At 45.2% G+C, this 25,887-nt stretch overlaps 1 protein-coding gene across 5 annotated transcripts in view; it reads left to right on the top strand.

Annotated features, from left to right (window-relative positions):
* KIDINS220 (kinase D interacting substrate 220) overlaps window positions 1–25,887 on the top strand; it is a 186,845-nt gene that overhangs the window by 54,428 nt on the left and 106,530 nt on the right. For all 5 annotated transcript variants that reach the window (XM_068108197.2, XM_068108196.2, XM_068108192.2 and 2 more), the window contains 6 exons: window positions 6,519–6,617; window positions 6,740–6,838; window positions 8,271–8,468; window positions 8,578–8,676; window positions 17,388–17,483; window positions 17,570–17,668. In XM_068108197.2, coding sequence (XP_067964298.2) covers window positions 6,519–6,617; window positions 6,740–6,838; window positions 8,271–8,468; window positions 8,578–8,676; window positions 17,388–17,483; window positions 17,570–17,668 — 690 coding nt within the window. The remainder of the gene's footprint in view (window positions 1–6,518; window positions 6,618–6,739; window positions 6,839–8,270; window positions 8,469–8,577; window positions 8,677–17,387; window positions 17,484–17,569; window positions 17,669–25,887) is intronic.

Genomic DNA, 25,887 nt, shown 5'->3' with positions numbered 1-25,887 from the left:
TGAATGAGCTTCCGACACCTCGCTGCTGGCAGTTTGGCCTACTCTTCTTGTACAAACTGCTTCAGTTCTCCTAGATTTGAAGGGTGCCTTCTCCCAACTGCTGTTTTCAGATCTCCCCACAGGTGTTCAATGAGATTTAGATCTGGACTCATTGCTGGCCACTTTTGAACAGTCCAGCATTTTGTTTTGAACCATTCCTTGGTGCGTTTTGAAGTGTGTTTGGGGTCATTGTCCTCCTGCAAGACCCATCAGCTTTGACGGAGACCCAGCTATCTGACACTGGGTTGAACATTGCGCTCCAAAATGCCTTGGTAATCTCCTGATTTCATGATGCCAAGCACACATTCAAGGCACCCAGTGCCAGAGGCAGCACAGCAATCCCAAAACATCACTGAACCTCCTCCATGTTTGACTGTAGGGAAGGTGTTCTAATCTTTGAAGGCTTCATTTTGTGTTCTGCAAACATAGAGATGATGTGCTTTACCAAAAAGCTCGAATTTGGTCTCATCTGTCCACAGGAAATTTTCTCAGAAGGATTTTGGCTTGTTCAGGTGTGTTTTGGAAAACTCTAGTCGGGCTTTCTTATGTCTTAGTCTCAGCATTGGGGTCCTCCTGGGTCTCCAACCACAGAACCCCCTTTCATTGAGTTGGTGATGGATGGTGTGAGTTGAAACTGTCCTACCTTGTGTCTGACGAGCAGCTTGAATCTGTTTGGCAGTTGATTGAGGTGCTTTCTCCACCATTCAAACAATCTTTCGCTTTGATTTGATATTTGATCAAGTTTTCTCTTGCTGCCATGTCCTGGGAGGTTGGCTACAGTGCCATGGGCCTTAAACTTCCTGATAACATTGCATATGGTGGACACAGGAACATCAAGGTCTCTGGGCATGGACTTGTAGCCTTGAGATTGTCCATGTCTGGCTACAATCATCTGTCTGACCTCCTGAGACAATTCTCTGGTTTTCTTTATTTTCACCATGCTCATTGCGGTACACACAGTGACACAACAACAGCAGAATGACTGCTTTTCTCTATTCAAACTGGTTGAATGAGTTATTTTTGTAACCATAACAACTCATTGTGGGTGACTTCAATTCCAAAGTAAAGGAGAATCACCTGCTTGAAATCATATTATTTCGAACAACTTCTAAAAGGTGCCAATAATATTGTCCGGGCCATTTTAGGATTTCTGTTTGGAATAAGTTAAGATTTTGTTATTTTTTCAGCTTTTTTGTTTTGTTCCACTGCAAACCAAAGAAATACATATGTAGATAACAAAATATTTTTTAATTTCAATAATTTTCTGGAAGAAATGGTGCATTATTTGAAAAAAGTGCAATAATTAGATTTCAAGCAGGGTGCCAATATTTTTGGCCACGACTGTGTGTGTGTATATATATATATATATATATATATATATATATATATATTGTTACGGCCCGCAGATAAGATGTTGTGTTTGCCGAGCGGATGGCCCCGCAGTCGTACAGTTTCCCCGATTCACCCGATCCCCGAACGTTGGCCGGATCGCGCCACAGATATTCAATAGGGAAAAGACTAAGGCGACACGGATGTGAAGAAGAAGAAGACAAAAAGGTTGGAAATACGAATATAATTTATTTACTATTTACAGGCTCAAAGAGACCAAGGAGAAGGAAAGATAATAAAATAAAATAGACAGAGGGACGGACCAGAAGGACACAGTGAAAATCGCTAGCTTACCTATGCAGTCTTAATTAACCCAGGACAGAACAAACAGAACAAACTCACGTACACAAGAAGGATGGAATGGCAGGAATGAATGCTGGAAGGCGGAATGGGAAGATTCTGCTGGGGCAGATGGTTCGGGCTTGATCCCGCACGGGACGTCGGCTGGACCTCGACGACCACCGATGCCACCGCTATCTGGTTCCCGCGGGGTAACGGGTTGAAGCTGCCTGGTGGAGTCAACGCTGCTTCTCTGGCTCACCTCAGGACGCGTCTGCCGTCTCTGGCGCAACTGCTTGTAATTGACCTTGAACCTTCTCTCTCTCTCGCAGGACCTTGCGCGCGCGCTTTTATAACGCCTCCGGCGATCAAGCCGCCGGCCTTTAGGACACGCCCATCGGTGTGCTCACCTCGGCCCTGGTTGGTCGCGCGACCCTCTGGCTCCGCCCTTGATGACGACGGCCGGGCACGCCTTTCTTCCCCGACCCGAGCACATGTTCAATGGTGGTTTTGGAGGGGATGTAATATTGGCAATCGAGGCTTGGCCATGACGAAAAGGGAAATGGAGGTTTTGGGAATGGGAATGAAGAATGAAGGGAATCTATCTTATTTCACTTGGTGCAATGGAGTGTCATTTTAATGGAAGACAACGCCTTAACCTAATACACAGAATAAGGAAATAAACTACTGAACAGGGATATTATAGTGTCCTTCAATGTATGCTTTATGGAATTAACTACCGGAACGCCCTTTGACCTTTATACACACTGGAGCAAGGAGGGCTCAGACTAAAACAATAATTCACAACCATTTACTATACAATACAACACAATCAAAAAAATACAATCCTCATATCCGCAACTATATATATATATATATATATATATATATATATATATATATATATATATATATATATATATATATATATATATACATATACAGTGAAACCTTGACTTACGAGTGCACCAAATTACGAGTTTTCCGAGATGCGAGCCGTCGCTCGGTCGATTTTTTGCTTTGTGATGCGAGCCGAGATCTGAGTTACGAGCGAGCGAGCTTACGCCACCCGCCACTAGGTGGCCCAGCGAGCGTTCAGTTCACGTGGTTATCTTGCCGTGCAAGCATCTCTGCCGTATCGCTGTTGCTTTGTTTTCGCATTTTGTTTATTTTGGAAAATTTCTTAGTTTTAACCATGGGTCCTAAGAAATTGAGTGCCAAGGGCAGTGCTGAGAAGAAGAAAAGGATGATGTGCTTGGATATAAAGCACGTAATCGTCGAAAAACATGAGCGAGGTGTGCGTGTTGTCGACTTGGCGAGGCAGTACGATCGTAGTACTTCTACGATATGTACGATTTTGAAGCAGAAGGAGTCGATAAAGGCTATAACGCCAGCCAAGGGCGTTAAGATTATTTCAAAGCTCCGTACCTCTGTCCATGAAGAGATGGAGAAGTTGTTGTTTGTGTGGTTGACGGAGAAGCAGCTCGCAGGAGATACCGTGACCGAGAGCATCATCTGTGAGAAGGCACGAGACATTTACGGGGATTTGGTGCAGCAGACGGCGGGAACATCAACGGACGAGGCATCAGAAGAGTCATTCAAAGCCAGTCGGGGATGGTTTGATAATTTTAAGAAGAGGACCGGCATTCACTCCGTCGTCAGGCATGGTGAGGCAGCAAGCTCGGATGTGAAGGCAGCTGAAAATTTTATTATAACTTTTGCCGAACTGATAGAAGCCGAAGGATACATCCCCCAGCAAATCTTCAACTGTGACGAGACAGGGCTCTTCTGGAAAAAGATGCCGAGGAGGACGTATATAACGGCAGAGGAGAAGAGCATGCCAGGCCACAACTTGTTCAGAGTGCCGGCGATAGCTCGCCTTCTCTTTGTGGAAGACACGGTGAGATCCTTAACATCCAACAACTAATGGGACGCAAACGGGGCGCCCAGTTTAGCGGTACACACATTGATGAATCACCCTGCCTGTGAAACAACGACATGACAGGTTATAGCTGGGTCGGGATTCAAACCCAGGCTGGACAGTTTAGAGTCAAGTGTGCGTACCTCCAGTCCAGGCCATCCTGCCAACTTGTATGCTGCATACAGGTGAAATATAAAGCGCGAAATTTTTTTATATATATATTTCAAAAAAAATTGGTGTGGTTTTTGGGGGGCTGGAACGGATTAATAGCATTTCAATTCATTTTAATGGGGAAATTTAATTTGAGAAACGAGCAAATTGAGTTATGAGCTCGGTCACAGAACGAATTAAACTCGTAAGTCAAGGTTTCACTATATATAGATATATATATATATATATAGATATATATATATAGATATAGATATATAGATATAGATATATATATATATAGATATATATATATATATATATATACATATACATACATATATTATAATATATTGTTACGTTTGTGGGGGTCGAGGATGAATTACCATTGTGGAGGTAGAACGGTGCAGGGTAGCATGGACCGCTTATGGGTAGGAAGCCAATCTCGATGAATTTAAAGAGAAAAACTGTGAGCTTAAGATCGTTTACGTGTCTTCACACGGGGGGTGGAGCGTGTGTTAACTAGGACGGGTTAAGGTTAGTTTCTCCCAGTATTTGATGGCCTCTTGTTATTTTATTTTTTTCCCTATGTGGTTTTACAATTAGAACAAGCCAGCCATAAAATCCCACATCTTCAACCAACAACAACTACAACCGACACTGCCGACAGAAACCCGAACATTCCCGAGCAGAGCCGAACGTTCTCAATAGACAACCCTGCCTAACTATCTAGCAAGGAAAAAGGCCATGCCCCGAAGTTCGTCATTGGTCGAGCCCGACCATGGGGCGATTCAGTGGAACTCGGCGATTGGTCGGGGTGACGTCAGGGTGGTGAGAGCGAGAAGGTTCGAGCAGAGGAAGAGGAAGAATTGCCCTCGCTCTCGTGCCGGCGTCATGGCAGGCGGTCGCTTTTGGTCTCGTGTGCGCTCGTGCAGAGAACTGTTCGGAGCTCAGAGAACTTTGCAACGTTGGAGCCAGGGTTGTTGTTTGCCAGTGGTGGTTTTTGGGGGAGCTGGAGCCACGTCACGTTTCAGCGGGGGACAAGAGCTTAAGAGGACCGCCCGCACGAACCCCTTCACGTTCGTGGCAACGCGGGGAGGAACTTCACGCCATCTTGTGTGTTTCCCGTGCGGGCTGCTTCGGGCCTCCTTGTGCTGTGACTTAATTTGGCGGTCTCGTTGGAGCAAAGCTGGGTGCCGACCGGCTTTAAAACTTTTTATTTTCATTATCTCTCCCCTTATCTGTTTTCGTGTGTGAGTGGAGACATCTCAAATTAGATATTAGGATTTAATTTTACCTCGCCCTTCATTTTAATTCCATGCATTAATTTCATTAAATTTATTATTGTGGCATTTTTTTTTCTTGTGTTGTTTTTTTTCTTTTTGTGGGTTCGAGTATAAGCCCCGTGAGCTCCGTGCAGGTAAGCACCTCACCCCTTCTGTCCCGCGGGCGCCAAAAAAAAGTACCGCCATTATTCGGAGTTCGCCTCAGAATTAAACTCGTTACGGCCATTCATCACCCAGCGGTGTTAATCGCTGGTGACAGGACAATATGTATCGTGTGTCTTTAATTTAGTTTCTGCCTAGGTATGCAGACAGACAACCAAGCACCGTTTCATGTGTCTGTTACTGCAATGTAATTCATCCACTCCGAGTCTGGAGTATTTGGTTCAAACCCCATCCGAGTCATACCAAACACTTTAAAAATGGTATGTGCTGCTTCCTTGATGTCATCATTTAAAAGGATAGAGAACGGACAAACCATGCTGGGAAGGCAATGCAAACCACCCAGTATAATCCTTGCCAAAACACTGTTTTGTCTGCTGATGCTTCATTGAGGTTCACTGGGTCATTCCGGTTATTAAAAAGAGCAATCTAAATTCACCTTTCCATGTACAGATGCATCCTATTTTTCAAGAAAATCATGCATTACCTCCTCCTTATGTAAACATATGTGATGATACGACTCCTTTTAAGGAATCTATTTATGCTTACACAGGTTAGAGAGGGAAGAAATTGCAAATGCCAATATTGAGTCAAGGGACAGAAGGAATGAGGATAGGAATGGAAGTATCTGTTTAGTGTGTATGTTTAGGTAGGGAGTAAATTGGGGAAAATTAGAGATTGTAGGTCGTTGGGAGAAGGAAATGAGCTGAGCTGAGTTTAGGAGAGAAGGGGAGGAAATTGGGAGGGTTTAGGAGGATGGGGATAGAATAGAAGAGAAGGATCAGACAAAAGAGAGAGGGTAAAGAAAAATTCTGCCATGTTGCATACAAAATAAATAGATGACTCCGAAATGAAGGACAACAGGTTGGCAGAGTGTCTTAGTGGGGACAGAAGGGACGGGAATATTGGACGATACATTAAGAGAACTAGGGAATAGGCTTGTATGAGATATATTGATGAGGGGATGGGGGTCGGGGAGCTCACCATGTAGACGCCCCTCAAAATAATTTACCAGATGATGACGTCATTGGCATCCAGATTGGAGAAAAATAGAGTTAAACAAGTCAGAAAAAGCATTTATAAATTTATAAAAATATGTAGGGATGGAATCCCCAAAACAACCAAACAAGTTAGGAAGGATTCCTTCCTTGTCATTCCTTCCTACCTTGTTTACTTGTTCTTTGGGGGTTTATCATTTTTATAAAATGTTTTTTTCTGACTTTTATAATTGCAATGAACTTGTACTTTTTTATGAAAACTGCTGTGGTTGAATGTCATGTGTAATGTATGGCCTGCAGTACAGCATGACTCCAATCATGTGGGCCTGCGGACGTGGACATCATGACATTGTGGAACTTCTCCTGCAGCACGAAGCAAAGTACAACTGTTCAGACAAGGTAATTGCTCACTATACCATGCAGTCATCTTGATGCTTTCGACATGCATTGTTTGAGAAAGTGTGCACGACTTGCACAACATCTGATGATTTATTTGACTTGCCTCTGCCCTCTCTCCACAGTATGGCACTACACCACTCATCTGGGCAGCGAGGAAGGGTCACTTGGAAAGTGTACGCCATCTGCTGGCAAAGCGAGCAGACGTCAACCACGTGGGAGCTGTAAGTATTTCACTAAACACCTCACTTTGCTCACTTTGAGTCTTTCCTACTGTACATTGAAACCGTACTGAAGGACTAGTGGTTGCAGTTGTGGTGGTTGGCTGTTGCAAACTTTGCAAGGGTTCTGCTGAATTATTGAAGTTTAAGCATTTACTTGTTAGAACATGCAAGTTTGAATTCAAGTCTCGGTTTGAAATTTGCACTATTAGCCATGCACCCATGCCGTGTTGGTCATGCACTTGCTCATGCTGCATTGACCATGCGCTCAATCATACCACGTTGACCATGCACTTAGACCTACCTTTTTGTGGGTAGCAGGGTAGCTGTTTTTCAGCTACCTCAGGGAGGGATTTCCCTGCCCTATGCGAGTCCCGGGCTCAGTTGGCTCCGGCTGACAGTACTTGGTATGGGCCCCTTGTCCAGCGTAACAGATCCCCCTGCCCACTGCCTTTTGGGGGAGGCTCTTTTGGCTAAGACTATGAGAAAGACATCAAACCACACATGTAGGTCAGCCTGGGCAGTACTACATCGTGGATAAATGTGCCCATGAAAGTCAGTGGTGGTACCAATTTAGGCATCACTGTGCAGCATTTGCAGACAACTGTGTACCTGGTGTTGGCTTAGCGGTTAGGGTGTCGGCTTGGGATCCTAGGATCCTGGGTTCGAATCCCGGTCGATCACTGAATTAACACCAGGGGGGTTGACTCAGCCTGCCATCCTTCCGAGGTCGGCAAATTGAGTACCAGTTCACTGGTAATTCCCTGTGTGTCGCAAGAGGCGACCAAGAAGGTTGGCGGCAGGAAGGGCATCCGGCCATAAAACATTGCTTCAAAAAGGGGGCCACAGTGCCTGAAAAAGGCCAACCCCTGCTCTGTGGGGACAAATGGCCTCTAAAAGGTGGTTTTTCTAAAAGGTGGTTGTGTCCACTTTGGACATCAAGGGCAGCCGTCATCATACCGACGACCTAGCCAGTCTGCTGTGCCTATGTGCATCAGACTTCACGTTGAACTTACTGCACCTGCAGCCAACGATGCTCATAGGAAGTGTGGGAGAGGGACAGCACACACCTCTATCACTTTAATCGCTTCTCTGTGCAGGTTTTCCCTTCATTGCTTCCAGCTCACCTGCTTACCTGCTCCCCTCCCATTTTTACCTATACAGCCACCACACAATGCACAATGCTTAGTGAGCACGCTAACGAAGGGTGGAAATTCGTCGAAAGCAATGACTCGCACCATCAGACCTATCTTGATAAAAATGCAAACTTTGCTTTTTGTCTGATGGGGAATCATGAGATTTCAAAGTAAAAAGAAAATTTGCTCTTATCGATTTAATGGTAAATTTACCTTTTGACTAATGTATGTCTATGCATAATTATACTTGTTGGGTCAACAATAACCAACATTGACTCAATTATTTCTCATCTTTATAGAACTCGTTGACCGCCTTGATTGTTGCGGTGCGTGGAGACTATGCGGATGTGGTCGAGGAACTACTTGAGAAGGAGCCTGATGTTAACCTCGCCGACAAGGATGGCAACACTGCACTCATGATCGCCGCTAAGCAGGGTTACACAAGCATTGTGAGCAGCCTTCTCGAGGCTGGCGCTTATGTCAACACTCCAGACAGGGTGAGTGGTGAATTGTGGGATTGGTGTGGTAAAGATCTGGCAAAAAAGTAATTTTTTAATCTGCACTTGGGCTATCCAACCAAGGACTTGGTTTTGTGTTTCTGTACAGCATGGGGACACTGTGCTTGTGTGGGCTGTTCGAGGAGGACATGTCGACATTGTGCGGGCACTACTTGCCAAGCTGGCTGATGTAGATGTTCACTGTGCTGTGAGTACTTCCTTGACAAGTCTATCTCCAGCATTATACCTACTTTTACTACCCTCTCCATTCTCCCCACCATTATATCAATATTAGCAAACTTGCCATCTCTTTTGGATTATCCCCCAAAAATGAAGTTGAGCTACGTTTTACCATGCATCATTATTGCATTGAAAAGTACCATTGTTTTACCACACAAAGGTAAATTGTGGAAAAACCTACGATAATTTAAAAAACCTTCCATTTATGTATGTAGTGTCAGGAATACAAGCAAGAAAATTCACCATCAAGATCGATTTCTACCTACGCATCAGTCATAATTTGCAAGGGTTATCTTTTATTTTTCTTGCATACATAGTCAAAGCTCGCTTGTGGAAGAGCTAATACACTGAACGGATGAGTAAGTAACATACAAAAAGCAGACGCAAAGCATGACTGCACGGGGTGGAGAAAATGGACACAGAGGGAAACTCTAAGGAGGGAAAACTGATAGGGGTAGGGAGGGGAGGGGGGCGGTCGGAAGGGGCAGGATTAATGAGCGTAGAAAAGATCAGTGTTTTTCATTGGCGACGATATGAGATGATTGTGAACAGCTGTCTTGAAGACATGGAGGGAGGAATGACATTGAAGAAGTGTCTACGATGGTGATGTGATAGACCTATAGACTCTGCTCGAGTGTGAGAAATTACAATGATGTTGAAGGCCTTTTTCACAGCATCAAGCTGAGCAAGATGTGAGGTACGGTGCCAGCCCAAAGGGGGAGCAGTACTCCATCAAGCTGCAGATGAAGGACTTGTAGGTGGATCGTGAATCTGGTGTGCCAAAGAAGGACTTTGTACAATGGAGAATGCCCAGTTGGCGGTTGTCTGTCGAGGCAAGCTTTTAAATGTGGTTTACCCAGGAAAAACATGGCTGATTGTGAGACCCAGGAGTTTGAATGACTGAACTGCCTCAAGAGGATTATTAAGAAAGTATATTGGAGAGTTTGCCAGACAGTCCTTTCAGAAAGAGATAGATAGTGAAAGCATGAGATTTATCAGGATTGAAAGACATATTCCAAGCATTTGACCTTTGTGACTTTATCAAGGAATGAAGAGAGGGAAGACGCTGCAGCTTGCCTGTCTGAAGGATGAGGGAAGTCACGGCAGAGGGTGGAGTCATCAGCAAATACATAAAGAGGATGTTCCAGAGTCAGAGAGACCATTGATGAAGATAAGGAATAGGACTGGGCCTAGATATGTCCAGAGAGACTGCCCTAATCCTATGTCTGACATGGAAGGCCTCCATCCATTGTTAGATGAGTAGAAGGAGCACGACCAAGGTGGAGTGACCTTGTCTGAAACCAAATTGGTGATTTGAGATGAGGTTGTTGGAAAAAGGAAGAATTTTATGTCACCTGTGATTATGGATTCCATGACCTTGCTGATGATTGGAAGTAATCTGATAGATCAGATCAGTTTTTTGTTCCTTTTTGATGTTTGCAGATTTCCAAGTAGATGGAAGATGACCCAGCACAAATGATTGGGTGAAAAGGGCAGAATGAGGATGGGCAAGAGCATCAGAGCAGGTTTTTAGGATACGTGGGATAATGCTGTCCAGTCCAGTAACAGAGTCAAAGTCGAGGGTTGAAAGAGCCTTCTCCACCTTCTTGGGCGCAAAAGACACCAAATCCAGGAGCAGTTGTGTACAACAGGGATGGATTAGCACCGAAAATGGGGAGTTGAGGACACAAGATTTTGATGCAAACACAGAATTGAGGCATTCAGCCTTCTCACAAGCCGAGTCGGCTTTGGTGCCATATGAAGAGAGAGATGGATGAAAGGGGAGCATACACCAGAGACAGACTTAACAATGCGCCACCTGGTTTTAGAGGAGGGAAACAAGTTTTAAAGTTAATTCTTTGGGTTGGACCGATATGGTTTTCTGGTTCTCCTGAGAGTGGACACACACTTGTTGCAGACTTTTTGGAATGCACTGAGATTTCCTTCGGTTGGGTATGCCTTCCAAGAAGAGAAGGGAAGTTGTTTCAGAGCAACTGCCTCACCAAAGATTCATTGTACCATAGATGGAAAGAAGGGTAGAATAATTGAAGATGACATGGGATATATCTGTGCATGAGAGAGAGGTTTCTGTGGAAGAATTCCCAGGCTGAGTTATTATCAGGGATAGTAGATATGGGAGACCAGTCCTGAAGAGAGATGGCTCCTTGCAGTCCCTTACAATCTGTTGGAGTGAAATGCCAGACTCGTCGGCATTGAGGCAGCTCTCTGAGAATAGCCAGAGAGGTGTTGACTTTCACAAGCATATGATCAGATGAACCAATTGGAGCAGAGGAAGAGCATGAGCCATTCTTGGGAAAGTTAGTCATCACCAAGCCCAAAAGGGAGGATTTGCCATTGGGAGAAATCCAGGTTGGAAAGTTCACAGATTGAGACAGTCCCATGGAGTCACAGAAGTCCTTTGCTGAAGTGCCATGGCTGGTGAGAGGTATCAACACCCAGTCATGTTGCATGGTGACAATTGAAATCGCCACATATGAGGAAGAGAGTTGGGAAGAGTTGTTAAGTTTGTCTATGTTGTTAAGTATGGCTTTGTGATGGGGTTGGGATTAGGGGAATGGTTTGAGTTTTGTGGGATGTGGCCAGCAAACCTGTACAATCATGTCACCCTCCACCCTTTCCCCTCTCATCCCCACTACTTCCAAATACCTATCCAACTCGATTTTCAGCTGTTCACTGACTTTACTTTTACTACCTCTGCAGGGAGACCATCCATGCATTTAACACTGAGTGAAAGACCCCTGCCTTACTACCGTCCTAACTCTCCCATTCTTTATTATTAAACCTTTGCCCCTTGTCCTGTCATGGTGTTCCACGATGGTGTTCCTTAAGTTTTAGGAAGAGCTCAAAATCTGATGGAGCAAAGTCGGGCTGGTAATCCTCCGTGGCGGTCCTCCATTGACCGGCAATTACTCTCAGGATTGTATTGGTGCACCCAACTCTCATCTCCAGTCATCTCATCACAATTAGTTCTCCAGTCAGTCATCCCAACTCTCATCTCCAGTCAGTCATCCCAACTCTCATCTCCAGTCAGTCATCCCAACTCTCATCTCCAGTCAGTCATCCCAACTCTCATCTCCATTCAGTCATCCCAACTCTCATCTCCAGTCAGTCATCCCAACTCTCATCTCCAGTCAGTCATCCCGACTCTCATCTCCAGTCAGTCATCCCGACTCTCATCTCCAGTCAGTCATCCCGACTCTCATCTCCAGTCAGTCATCCCGACCTTCATCTCCAGTCAGTCATCCTGACTCTCATCTCCAGTCAGTCATCCCGACTCTCATCTCCAGTCAGTCATCCTGACTCTCATCTCCAGTCAGTCATCCCAACTGTCTCTCCAATCTCCAGTCAGTCATCCCAACTCTCATCTCCAGTCAGTCATCCCAACTCTCATCTCCAGTCAGTCATCCCAACTCTCATCTCCATTCAGTCATCCCAACTCTCATCTCCAGTCAGTCATCCCAACTCTCATCTCCAGTCAGTCATCCCGACTCTCATCTCCAGTCAGTCATCCCGACTCTCATCTCCAGTCAGTCATCCCGACTCTCATCTCCAGTCAGTCATCCCGACTCTCATCTCCAGTCAGTCATCCCGACTCTCATCTCCAGTCAGTCATCCCGACTCTCATCTCCAGTCAGTCATCCCGACTCTCATCTCCAGTCAGTCATCCCGACTCTCATCTCCAGTCAGTCATCCCGACTCTCATCTCCAGTCAGTCATCCCGACTCTCATCTCCAGTCAGTCATCCCGACTCTCATCTCCAGTCAGTCATCCCGACTCTCATCTCCAGTCAGTCATCCCGACTCTCATCTCCAGTCAGTCATCCCGACTCTCATCTCCAGTCAGTCATCCCGACTCTCATCTCCAGTCAGTCATCCCGACTCTCATCTCCAGTCAGTCATCCCAACTGTCTCTCCAATCTCTAGTCAGTCATCCCAACTGTCTCTCCAATCTCTAGTCAGTCATCCCAACTGTCATCTCCTGCACTTTACACCTCACAGCACTGAAGCCATTGTGCTGCCCCCTGTCATGTTGACTACCGTTGCACTGAGACATTTTGTGTCAGAATCACCAAACTTCACACCCAGTGGTAGGAACAACTAACATACGGATTGTGCTTTTCTTCGATTTATCTTTACCTGTTTTGGAGGAAAAAAAAAATAGGAGGCGTTACTTTTCAACATTCCCTCGTGTTAACACCCCCATATCCTTCTCCTGTTGAGAACTGAGTACCCTCGTCTCTCTATACAAGGGGAAAGGTGACCTTCTGGACTGTGGCTCGTATCGAGCGATAAAGTTATTGGAGCATGGAATGAAGGTATTGGAAAGGGTGTTGGAGAGGAGGATAAGGAAGAAAGTGAAGAACGACGAAATGCAGTTTGGATTTATGCCAGGAAGAGGAATGACAGACGTGCTTTTTATTGTGAGGCAGTTGCAGGAGAAGTACATGGAGAAGAGGAAGAAGTTGTTTCTTGGGTTTGTTGATCTGGAGAAAGCATTCAATAGGGTTACACGCGAAGTAGTGACATAGGCATTGAGGAAGTTAGGAGTGGAGGAATGGTTGATCAGAGTAGTGATGGCAATGTACGAAAGAGCGCGCACAGCTGTGAGGACGAAGGACGGGAACAGTGGTGAGTTTGAGGTGAAGGTGGGAGTGCATCAGGGGTCAGTACGAAGTCCACTACTATTTGTAGCTGTGATGGAGATGCTGGCTAGGAATGAAAAGGAGGGTTTACCATGGGAGTTGTTGTATGCAGATGATCTGGTGTTGATTGCGGAAAGTATGGATGGACTGAAGGAGAAGATGAACAAGTGGAAGGAATGTATGGAGACAAAAGGTCTGAAGGTGAATATCGGAAAAACGGAGGTGATGGCAAGTGGAAAAGCATGTGATGAGGTGCAAAGAACTGGGAAGAGTCTGTGTGCAGGAATGGTGTCGGAGTGAACTCAATTCAATGTACAATGTGTGCAGAGTGGGTTCATCAAAAATGTAGTGGTCTGAGAGGGTCATTGACCAGTGTGGCAGCTACATTCAAGTGTAAGGTGTGAACAGAGGCAGCTGCAGATGGAGGAGATGTTGAGTTGGATCTTGGAGACAGCGTGAAGTGGAAGGTGTGAAAACATTTTGCTACCGAGGAGACATGTTGAATGGAGAAGGTGGATCAGACTCGGCAACGGTTGCTGGAGTGAGATGTGCATGGAAGACGTTTCGGGAACTGAGTGGCGTGCTGACGAGGAGGGGAGTGTCGTTGAAGCTGAAGGGAAAGGTGTATGCTACATGTGTGAGAAGTGTTATGATTTATGGGAGTGAGACATGGGTAATGAACATAAAGCAGCAACGAAGGCTGGAAAGGGTGAAAATGGGAATGGTTCGGTGGATATGTGGAGTATCGTTGAGAGAGAGGAAGACAAATGATGAATTGAGGAAGACAAATGTCCACTTACAATGTCCAATGAGGACATTTAAAATGTCCACTTCTCCCTTCATTGACCTCCACACCCCTTCCGACCTCACTGACTACTACAACCACACTCTCTCCTCCTGCCTTGACCAGCTTGCGCCTGTAAAAACCAAAACAGTTTCTTTCACCCATTCTGCTCCCTGGTTTACCCCTGAACTCCGCCTGATGAAAACTCGTGCTCGCCAACTTGAAAGACTCCGCAATAAAACAGGTCTCACATTTCACTCCCAAGCCTACAAGGACCACCTACAACACTACAAAGATGCCCTCTCCCACGCCCGCTGCGCCTACTACTCTCAAATTATCCACTCTGGCTCCGGAAACCCAAAAGCACTCTTCTCGACAATAAACAAACTCCTCCGCCCCCTGGACACCACCACCCAGTCATTCACAGTAGACAACTGCATCTCCTTCCTTTCTTTCTTCCAACGCAAAATTGACAACATCTACAACAGCTTGACCACCACCGCACCCGCTCCCCCTCCAACCACCTGCCCCCCCTTATCCTGCCTTCCCCGTCTCAATTCTCCCCGGTCTCCCCTACTGACCTCTCTGAACTCCTCATAGGAATGAAAACTGCCACCTGCACTCTTGACCCCATCCCCTCCAGCTTTGTCAAGGCCTCCCTCCCTGCTCTCTCTCCACTTATCATTGCAACAATAAACTCCTCCCTGTCTACAGGCATCGTCCCACCATCCCTCAAAATTGCTGCTGTTACCCCCATTCTAAAAAAACCTGGTCTAAACCCTGACACCCTAAACAACTTCAGACCCATCTCCAACCTACCCTTTCTGTCGAAAGTTTTGGAACGCGCTGTAGCCACTGAACTCAAACATCACCTCTCTGCCAATAACCTGTATGAAACATTCCAATCCGGAATCCGCTCCAACCACAGTACTGAAACTGCTCTCCTCAAAATCACCAACGACCTTCTCCTCTCCTCTGACGCTGGCAACCTCAACATTCTCGTCCTCCTCGACCTCAGCGCTGCCTTTGACACCATCGATCACACCATCCTCCTCACCCGACTTGAATCCACCTTTAACGTTACCAGCACTGCCCTCTCTTGGATTAAATCATACCTCTCTGACAGACGCCAGTTCATCTCCATCAATAGCTGCAAATCCCCCACTGCTCCCCTCCCCCAAGGTGTCCCCCAAGGTTCAGTTCTTGGCCCCCTCCTCTTCATCCTTTACCTGTCCCCCCTCGGTCACTTAATCCGCCGTCATGGTCTCCAATTCCACTGCTTCGCCGATGACATCCAGCTTTTCATCTCCACCAAGTCCGTCTCCACCGACACCCACTCTATCCTGACAAACTGCATCTCTGAAATAAAATCCTGGCTTCAAATCAACTTCCTCAAACTTAACTGTGATAAATCTGAAATAATCATCATTGGCCCAAAAACGCTCACAAAATCCACCCATAACTTTGCCCTCAACATCGACGGTATCCCAGTATCCACCTCCCCTCTCATCCGGAATCTTGGCGTCATCTTTGACCAAACCCTCTCCTTCGACAAATACACTAAACAGATCACAAAGACAGCCTTCTTTCACCTGAAAAACATCGTCCGTCTCCGCTCATCCCCTCTCCTCCACGGCTGCAGAAACCCTCATCCACGCCTTCATCACCTCCCGTCTGGACTACTGCAATAGCCTCCTCTATGGTTCACCCTCAACAATCACCAATAAACTCCAATACATTCAGAACTCCGCTGCCCGTCTACTCACCCATTCCCGGACCCGTGACCACATCACCCCCGTCCTTTACAAGCTTCACTGGCTCCCCATCTCCCAGAGAATCCAGTACAAAATCCTCCTCTTGACCTACAAAGCCCTCCATAACCTGGCCCCATCCTACCTGGCTGACCTCCTCTCCAGACACACTCCCACCCGCAACCTCCGCTCTGCTGGTACCAACCTCCTGACCCCCCCCCCCATCCGGACCAAATTCAGATCCTGGGGGGACAGGGCCTTCTCCATCGCTGCTCCCACCCTCTGGAACTCACTACCTCACACCATCACAGACTCCTCCTCACTCACCACATTCAAAACATCACTCAAGACCCACCTGTTCAGCACTGCATTCAACATTCAACCCACAGCATCTAACCCCTGACTATCACTTCTCCTTCTCCCTCCTTTTGCTTTAAATATTTCCCTATTGATTCTTGTCTTTTTGCAATTGTTGTTTTCATGTTTTGTTATGCATTATGTTTTGCACTCTGTCAAAGCGCCTTTGGGCTTCATGAAAAGCGCTCTACAAAATGAATGAATTATTATTATTATTAAATGATGAATTGAGGGAGACAAATGATGACTTGCGAAAGATGATGGGAATAGAGCCTGTGATGGATGCTGTGAAGAGAAATAGGTTGAGATGGTTTGGTCATGTGTTGAGGAAGGATGAAAGTGACTGGTGGAGAAGAATGATGGAAATGAATGTAGAAGGAAGTAGAGGACGGGGAAGACCGAGAAAGACTTTCTAAAGGTGGTGGAAGAAGAAATGCGGGCAAGGGGGTTAAGAAGGGGAGATGCAGAAAATAGGGCAAAATGAAGAAGATCGTCATGGGGCCCGCAAGGCTAACCCCAGCTCTAGCAGGGAAAAAGGCCTTAAAATGACTGTTGTTTGTTGTTGGATATCCTTCTCCTGTGTAACACGCTCCCAGACTGCCCCTCGCAATATCTACTTCGTTTTTTGTTTTTTTTCTTACCCATACCTGTAACCTTACATTTATTTTTGTTGAACTTCTTGTGCCAATTCAGACTTTTCTAAATTTGATCATCCCCATAATCATATTTCTTTGTTTAGTTCACTGGTTTGTTACTGTTCAGAATAAAAAGATTGGAATAAGAAAGAGTTTAGTTGTCTTCAAAAGATAATTATTTTTTTTCTCACAATATTGCTGATGTTTGGTGGAATGTCGGATATTTGGAATATGTAGCAAGATTACGCCTTCTGCCTTTAATGAAATCGACATTTGGCTGGTCATATGTGAATTTTCATGGAAATATTATGATGCATGTTGATGAGGCTTGCTATCTGGTTTGCATCCAATTGCATTGATTTGTAGCACATCACATCCTCAGCATTTTCAGAACCATTTGCGTAAACATTGGCCTTCATTGAATGTTTACAGCATTTTGCCTCTTTTATGTTGTTGTTTGCTATGTTTTGAAATTGGGAATGCTTGCAGAACAAGACCGCTCTTTACTGGGCTGTGGAGAAGGGTAACACGACCATTGTCAGGGACATTTTGGAATGTAATCCAGACACTGAGATCTGCACACAGGTAGGCCATGATCATACGGGCCTCTTCACATGTTCCAGTGTAGAGGTTGTACCCATACGGACGTGTGATAATTGTTGTCTATGCAGGATGGCGAAACACCACTGATAAAAGCCACAAAGATGAGAAGTGTGGAGATCGTTCAGTTGCTGCTGGATAAGAATGCCAAAGTGTCTGCCAGTGACCAGGTGAAACTTCGCCATTTTTTCGGACGACCTCATTTTCTTAACGTATAAAGAGCATTCTTCTCAGTCTTTGTGATGTTGACACGGTTTTGCACAATATGGAGTGCCATTTTATGGAGGCAATATTTTTGGCATGGACTGTTGTCACAACAAACCTTCGGTGCTGCTACGATCAGATCAAAAATATTGTTTCTTATCCGTAAGTTGAAAGTGGCAACTGCTAATTATGCATACAAAAAATAGAGAAATCTTTGACCATTTTTCCCATCAACCTCCAGCCACATCCATAATAATCTTCCTTGCAATGTACTCGACTTGTTTTTACCTCTGTTGATGAAGTCGCCGGAGCCATTATGTTTTCTGATTGGCTGTCCGTGCGTCCGTCCATGCGTTCGTGATAACTTAAGAATGGCTGAAGGGATGTAAATAAAACTTAGATCAAGTATATACAATGATGTAAAGATGAATTGATTAGATTTTGTGGTCACGAGGTTGGTTATAGGTCAAAAGTCAGAGGCCAAGTTAGGGGAAAAAAAAAAATCCTGTTACTGCGATAACTTGTAAACCAGTGATGGTATTTTGACCAAAGTTAGTACAAGTATGTATTATGATGAAAAGAGGAACTGATTTTATTTTTGGGCAAGAGGTCAAAGGTCAGAGGTCCCGTTCAGTAAAAATTCTGTTACTGCCCTAACTTGTGAACCAGTGATGGGATTTTGACCAAACTTAGTGCAAGTATCTATCTATAATTCCAGTAATCTCTGTGTGTCTGTGTGTCTGTGTGTTTGTGTGTTTGTGTGTTTGTGTGTTTGTCTGTGACCGCTGTTTCTCGACAACCACGGGTCCGATATACTTGAAACTTGCCAGGTATATTGCTGGGGACCCGAGGATGTGCCTTTTCAAGGTTTCATATTAATCGGACAAGTAGTTACCGAGCTATGGCGATTTCTTTACCAAACTCCGCAAGCCGTTCGCTTTGGACCAAACCATTTCATGTAAATAGAGGGGGGGGATTGTCACCGTACTCGCAAGCCGTTCGCTTTGGACCAAACCATTTCATGTAAATAGAGGGGGGGGATTGTCACCGTACTCGCAAGCCGTTCGCTTTGGCTTTGCGAATGGACCAAACCATTTCATGTAAATAGAGGGGGGGGATATAATTTTAGATATATATATAGTACGGGCATGCCCTAGTATATTATGATGAAAAGATGAACTGATTACATTTTGGCATAGAAGGTCAAAGGTCAGATAAAAATGCGATACGTGAGAACAGCTGAAGGGTTTTAAAGCAAGCTTGGTACATGTATGTATTAATAATGTGGGCGGAAGCATGTCGGTCAACGTCGCGACGAAGAGCGCTGTTCTAGTTTTATAATTATTTTTATGCCTCTGCCGACGGAGTCGCCGGAGGCATTATTTTTCCGTTCGTTCATGCGGCCGTGATAAGTCATCGTTCCCGGAATAACTTGAGAACGACTGAAGGGATCAAAATCAAACATCGTACAAGTATGTATAATGATGTAAAGATGAAGTGATTAGATTTTGGGTCATGAGGTCAAAGGTCAGAGGTCCCATAATGTAAAAATCCTGTTACGTTGATAATTTGTAATTCAGTGATGGGATTTTGACCAAAGTTGGTTCAAGTATGTAAAATGATGTAAAGATAAACAGATTAGATTATGGGGTCAAGAGGTCAAATGTCAGAGGCTCTGTTAAGTAAAAATTATGTCACTGTGCTGACCTGGGAACCATAGATGGGATTTTGACCAAACTTGGTGCAAGTATACTGTATATCATGATGAAAAGATGAACAGATTCGATTTTGGCATCAAAAGTCAAAATGCTCATGTCAGGTTAAAAAAAGGTGATAATTGAGAACAACAACAACATGCATTTTAAGGCCATTTTCCCCGCTAGAGTGGGGGTTAGCCTTGCGGTCCCCGTGTCAATCTTCTCCATTTTGCCCTATTTTCTGCATCTCTCCTTGTTAACCCCCTTGCCCGCATTTCTTCTTCCACCATCTTTAGCCAAGTCTTTCTCGGTCTTCCCCGTCCTCTACTTCCTTCTACATTCATTTCCATCACTCTGCTCAACCAGTCAGTTACATCCTTCCTCAACACATGACCAAACCATCTCAACCTGTTCCTCTTCACAGCATCAATCACAGGCTCTATTCACATCATCTTTCGCAATTCATCATTTGTCTTCCTCTCTCTCAACGATACTCCGCACATCCACCGAACCATTCACATTTCCACCCTTTCCAGCCTTCGTTGCTGCTCTACATTCATGACCCATGTCTCGCTCCCATAAATCATAACCCTTCTCACACATGCAGCATACACCTTTCCCTTCAGCTTCAATGACACTCCCCTCCTCATCAGTACGCCACTCAGTTCCCGAAACTTCTTCCATGCACACCTCACTCCAGCAACCGTTGCCGAGTCTGATCCACCTTCTCCATTCAGCATGTCTCCGAGGTAGCAAAATGTTTGCACACCTTCCAGCTTCACGCCGTCTCCAAGATCCAACTCAACATTTCCTCCATCTACAGCTCCCTCTGTGCACACCTTACATTTGAATGTAGCTGCCACACTGGTTAATGACCCTCTCAGACCACTACATTTTTGATGAACCCACTCAGGGCACATTGCACATTGAATGGAGTTCACTCTGACACCCTTCCTGCACACAGCACATGGCCGCTTCCCAGTTCTTTCCACCTCACCACATGCTTTACCACTTGCCATCACCTTCGTCTTTCCTATATTCACCTTCAGACCTTTTGTCTCCATACATTCCTTCCACTTGTTCATCTTTTCCTTCAGTCCATCCACACTTTGCGCAATCAACACCAGATCATCTGCATACAACAACTCCCACGGTAAACCCTCCTTTACGTTCTGAGCCAGCACCTCCATCACAGCTACAAATAGTAGTGGACTTAGTACCGACCCCTGATGCACTCCCACCTTCACCTCAAACTCGCCACTGTTCCCGTCCTTCATCCTTACAGCTGTGCGCGCTCCTTTGTACATTGCCATCACTGCTCTGATCAACCATTCTTCCACTTCTAACTTCCTCAATGCCCATGTCAATACTTTGCGTGGAACCCTATCGAATGCTTTCTCCAGATCAACAAACCCAAGAAACAACTTCTTCCTCTTCTCCATGTACTTCTCCTGCAACTGCCTCACAATAAAGAGCATGTCTATCGTTCCTCTTCCTGGCATAAATCCAAACTGCATTTCGTCGATCTTCACCTTCTTCCTTATCCTCCTCTCCAACACCCTTTCCAATACCTTCATTCCATGCTCCAATAACTTTATCGCTCGGTACGAGCCACACCCGAGGGTCACCTTTCCTCTTGAAAAGAGGGACGAGGGTACTCAGTTCCCAAACCACTGGAATGCGGCCTTCTTTCACCACCAGATTACAAATCTCTGTCATTCTCTTCACACCCCAACTTCCTGCTGCCTTCAACATATCTCCCCACAACTCCCGTCGGCCCTCCCGCTTTTCTACTCTTCATTGCTTTTATCGCTTCCTCAACTTCCTTCTCAGTTATCTTCTCTGCCGGTCCTAAAACTGGGTTACTCTCTATGTTGCCATCCCATTCATTCTCTGTATTCAACAGCATTTCCATATATCTTTTCCATCTTCCTTTAATTCCATCTGGGTCCACAACGATTTGTCCCACTTCATCCTTCAAGCAACTCACCCCCATCACATCACCCCTCTCTTTCGCTATCTGCTTTGCAATCCTGAATACCGCTCTCTGACCCTCTTCCGAATCCAAGCGTTCTCCGAACATTTTCCTACATGCCTCCTGCGCCTTTGCTACCTCTTTCTTTGCAGCCTTCTTGGCTGCCTTACAACTTTCATGCTCTGCTTTTTCTGCTCCCGCACCCTTCGCCTTCTGCCACTCCTTGAACTTCTTCCTCTTCTCGTCAATCCTCTTTCCAACTTCATCATCCCACCACCATGTTTCCGAGTGCCTCGGTGGTCCTTTTGTCCATCCACATACCTCACCAACGGCTCCCAACAGACTATCTTTCATTGACATCCAACCACGTTCAAGCTCAACCACATCATCCTCTACCCTACTCAGCCTCTCTTTTAATGCCTCCCTTACTGTCACCTCTTTCAACCTCCACGACCTTCATTCTCGGTTGGTACTTCACCCGCCGAGCTCTCCTCGCACCTTTCACCCTTATGTCGCAGACAACCAAGTGGTGCTGTGAAACAGCCTCCTCCCCCGGGATCACTTTTGTGTCCCGGAGGTGCCCCCTTTCTCGCCTACGCACCATCAGGTTGTCGTCGACCCACCTGACGTGTATGTAACAAGCTTATTATCCCCTTTCTGGAACTGAGTATTACAAATCAACAAATCAGCTCCATCAGCAAACTCCAAAATCCTTTCACCTTCTCCATTTCTCACACAAATTGATAATTGAAAACAGCTGAAGGGATTTAAATTAAATTTGGTGCAAGCATGTATAATGATGTAATAATGTGGGCGGAGGTATAGCGGACAATGTCAAAGAGTGCTGTTGTAGTCACTTCTGCTTTTTTCGTTCCCATCTCTCCTTCTGTGCCCTTCCCTCCATCCAATCCTTCCTTGCTTGCTGGCTTTGTGGACCTTTCCATTTTCTGGCTGCCCTTCCTTGCCAGCACCAAAATCCATGCATTGTTTCTGCATCATTTCTCAGTATCATCCTGCATCTTTTCTCTGCATTTTACCATCGTCCAAATACTTCTTTTTTTTTAATAGCAGCTGGTTAGGTCTGTCGATATAACTCCTAAAGGATGGAGTCCCATTCCACACAACTCGGGGAAAAGGTTGAATATATTGTCACGTTGACGGGTCGACAAGTGTCTACCGTCATGCCACCCTCACAAATGACCAAATTATCTCCAAATTTGTACTGCATTCATATACAGTCGTGGCCTAAATATTGGCACCCTCACACGTTTTTCAAATAACTCACAATTTTCTCTAAAAAATAAGTTGTAAAAATTGACAAAAGTATTTGGTCTCCACAATTCTTTATTTTACTGTTAATATTACAGAACCTTTGTTTTTGATTCAGAACTTAATATATCTTTTCAATCAGAAAATGAAAAGAATTGGCATTGACAAAATTATTGTCGCCCGAGACTTGATATTTGGAAGCACAACCTTTGGATAAAATAACTGCCGTCAAGCGCTTCCTATAGCCATGAATGAGATTCCTATACCTCTCTACTGGCAGTTTGTCCCACTCTTCTTGTGCAAACAGCTCCAGTTCTCCCAGATTTGAAGGGTGCCTTCTCCCAACTGCTGTTTTCAGATCTCCCCACAGGTGTTCAATGGGATTTAGATTTGGACTCATTGCTGGCCACTTCAGAACAGTCAGTCGTTTTGTCTTGAACCATTCCTCGATGCTTTTTGAAGTGCGTTTGGGGTCAATGTACTGCTGCAAGACCCATGACCTTTGACGAAGACCCAGCTTTCTGACACTGGGTTGAACATTGCGCTCCAAAATGCCTTGGTAATCTCCTGATTTCATGAAGCCAAGCACACATTCAAGGCACCCAGTGCCAGAGGCAGCACAGCAACCCCCAAATATCACTGAACCTCCTCCATGTTTGACTGTAGGGAAGGTGTTCTTTTCTTTGAAGACTTCATTTTGTTTTCTGTAAACATAGAGATGATGTGCTTTACCAAAAAGCTCTAATTTGGTCTCATCTGTCACAGGACATTCTCCCAGAAAGATTTTGGCTTGCTCGTGTGTGTTTTGACAACTCCAGTCGGGCTTTCTTCTGTCTCTCTCTCAGCAGTGGGGTCTTCCTGGGTCTCCTACCATAGAACCCCCTTTCATTGAGTTGGCGACGGATGGTGTGAGTTGAAACTGTCGTACCTTGTGTCTGAAGGTCAGCTTGAATCTGTTTGGCAGTTGATTGAGGTGCTTTCTCCACCATTTGAACAATCCTTCCCTGCAATCTTCGATCAAGTTTTCTCTTGCTGCCACGTCCAGGCAGGTTCGCTACAGTGCCATGGGCCTTAAACTTCCTAATAACATTGCGTACAGTGAACACAGGAACATCAAGGTCTCTGGAGATGCAATTTTGTCGGCTTGAGATTGTCCATGCTTGGCTACAATCTTGTATCTGACCTTCTCAGACAATTATCTGGTTTTATTTCTTTTCTCCATGCTCATTGCGGTACACACAGTGACACAAAACAGTAGAATGACTCCTTTTCTCCATTCAAACTGGTTGAATGAGTGATTTTTATATTGCAGGTACCTGCAACTCACCACAGGTGAGTTCAATTCCAAAGTAAAGGAGAATCACCTGCTTGAAATCTAATTATTTCTAACAACTTCTAAAAGGTGCCAATAATATTGTCCTGGCCATTTTAGTACTTATGTGTGGAATAAGCAAAGATTTAGTAATTTTTGCACCTTTTTTTGATTTGTTCCAGTGCAAACCAAAAAAATACATTTGTGGATACTAAAATATTTTTCAATTTCAACAATTATCTGGAAGAAATGGTGTTAATTTTTAAAAGTGCAAGGGTGCCAATATTTTTGACCGACTGTGTGGTATTATTTCACTGAAGAATTGCTCGAATACACACAAATTTGTGGTTGCTCTTGCGAGAAGGCAGAAGGCGGGAAGATGCTTCTTTCAGTTAAAATGGTTATTTTAAACCAATACAGGGGATGAGTATGGCAAGATGCTCCAAATAAACGGAAGAGATCTGGTGGTCAACAGACAAACAAATAAGGTATGTGCTGTGAAAACAATCCCTGCTAATCGTGCCAAAATACTGAATTCGAACAACGAATAGGAACATAGGCGAGGATTTAAGGCAGGCATGCTGATCTTGGTTCCACTATGACCTGTGGTTGCGCAGGCTGGGGCAGCACAGGACAAAGGTGAGAGTATGGCGATGAGATGGTATCAATGGTCACTCAGTGGTCTGTCCATGGGGAGTGACGAAGTGGAGAGATGGTATTTGTGATGTCTCGAACCACAAGTTGCCCAAGCACATGCATGCACACACGTGGCCTTTATTAACTTTTTGGCCTGCCTTCATGCATGGCGAGTCCCTCTCTTTGGTTTCCCACTACCAGTATGTGGTGCCACCTTTCAGGCCGTCCTGCTCCTCTTAACAGCTCCACAACTCACTCTTCCAACATGGCCTGCAGTCCTTGGCCAAAACTGCCTGTGATTATGTCCATTTATGCCATGTGCCACAGGTCCCCAAGCTGGCCTCACCTGTACAGTAGGTCTACACACAATATGACCTACCCAAAACTGCTTTAAAACTACAATCACAATGTCTCCATCAGTTCGCACATTACATACAACTTAGCCTCTTACAGGTCCCTGTTACAAGTGTAAAGCTACCCTACTCAAGCACACAGACCAAGCTATTCTCTGTACATTCTAGCTATGGACCCTCCCTCCCCCTTCCACGTAACAATATCAATATTGTCTTTATTTAAAAGCCCAAGTTCCACAATCCCTACTTTCCCCTACCCACCCTTTCCCCTACAACCAACCGACTGCTCTTTGCAGCACTTAGACTGCTATCTCGCTCAGATGAGAGTTCCATCTTGAGATCTGTCTCCAACATCTTATAACAACCAATGGCACACACACACACACACGGACATACTGATGAGACAAACACTTAACACAGTTGCCGGGTTTGGGGGAAGTGCCATCACTGCCGTCACTTCCCAGGATCGTCTGGGTACCAGCACCGTCATAACAATGGCGCCGCTTTTCTCACCACACTCAGCACGGCATTTCCTCAGGAGGAGTTTCCTCCTCCCCATGGATGCCAACCGATGGTGATTGTCCGTGCTCTATTCTTTTAAATGCTGAGCGTCAGGCAAGGAAGTAGTATGTACCATTTTAAAAGTCTTTGGTATGACTCAAACCGGTCTAATCCAGATGGGTGTTTTTTTTTTAGGAGATACCATCTCCTCACTGATTGGCCATTGGCTCCCTGCTGGGAGCTCATCCGCCCTTTGTCTGGTGTTGTTTATAGTTCTGGCAGGGTGTCACAGTCACCCACCCCACTTGCAAAGCCAGTGAGGGTGTCGGTTTAGTTGCCGACAACCCGACCAATGCGGCAGGTAGCACTGGGTTACATGTTAACAGTGGCAGTCCCAAAAGACTGACCTGACCCCAACTTTCAAAGTCTTTTTCAGATGTTT

Source organism: Myxine glutinosa, chromosome 2 (genome assembly GCF_964187855.1).
Source record: "Myxine glutinosa chromosome 2, kmMyxGlut1.1, whole genome shotgun sequence".
Lineage (NCBI taxonomy): Eukaryota > Metazoa > Chordata > Myxini > Myxiniformes > Myxinidae > Myxine > Myxine glutinosa.
Note: the sequence above shows the minus strand (reverse complement) of the source record. Positions and strands in the feature narration are given on the sequence as shown.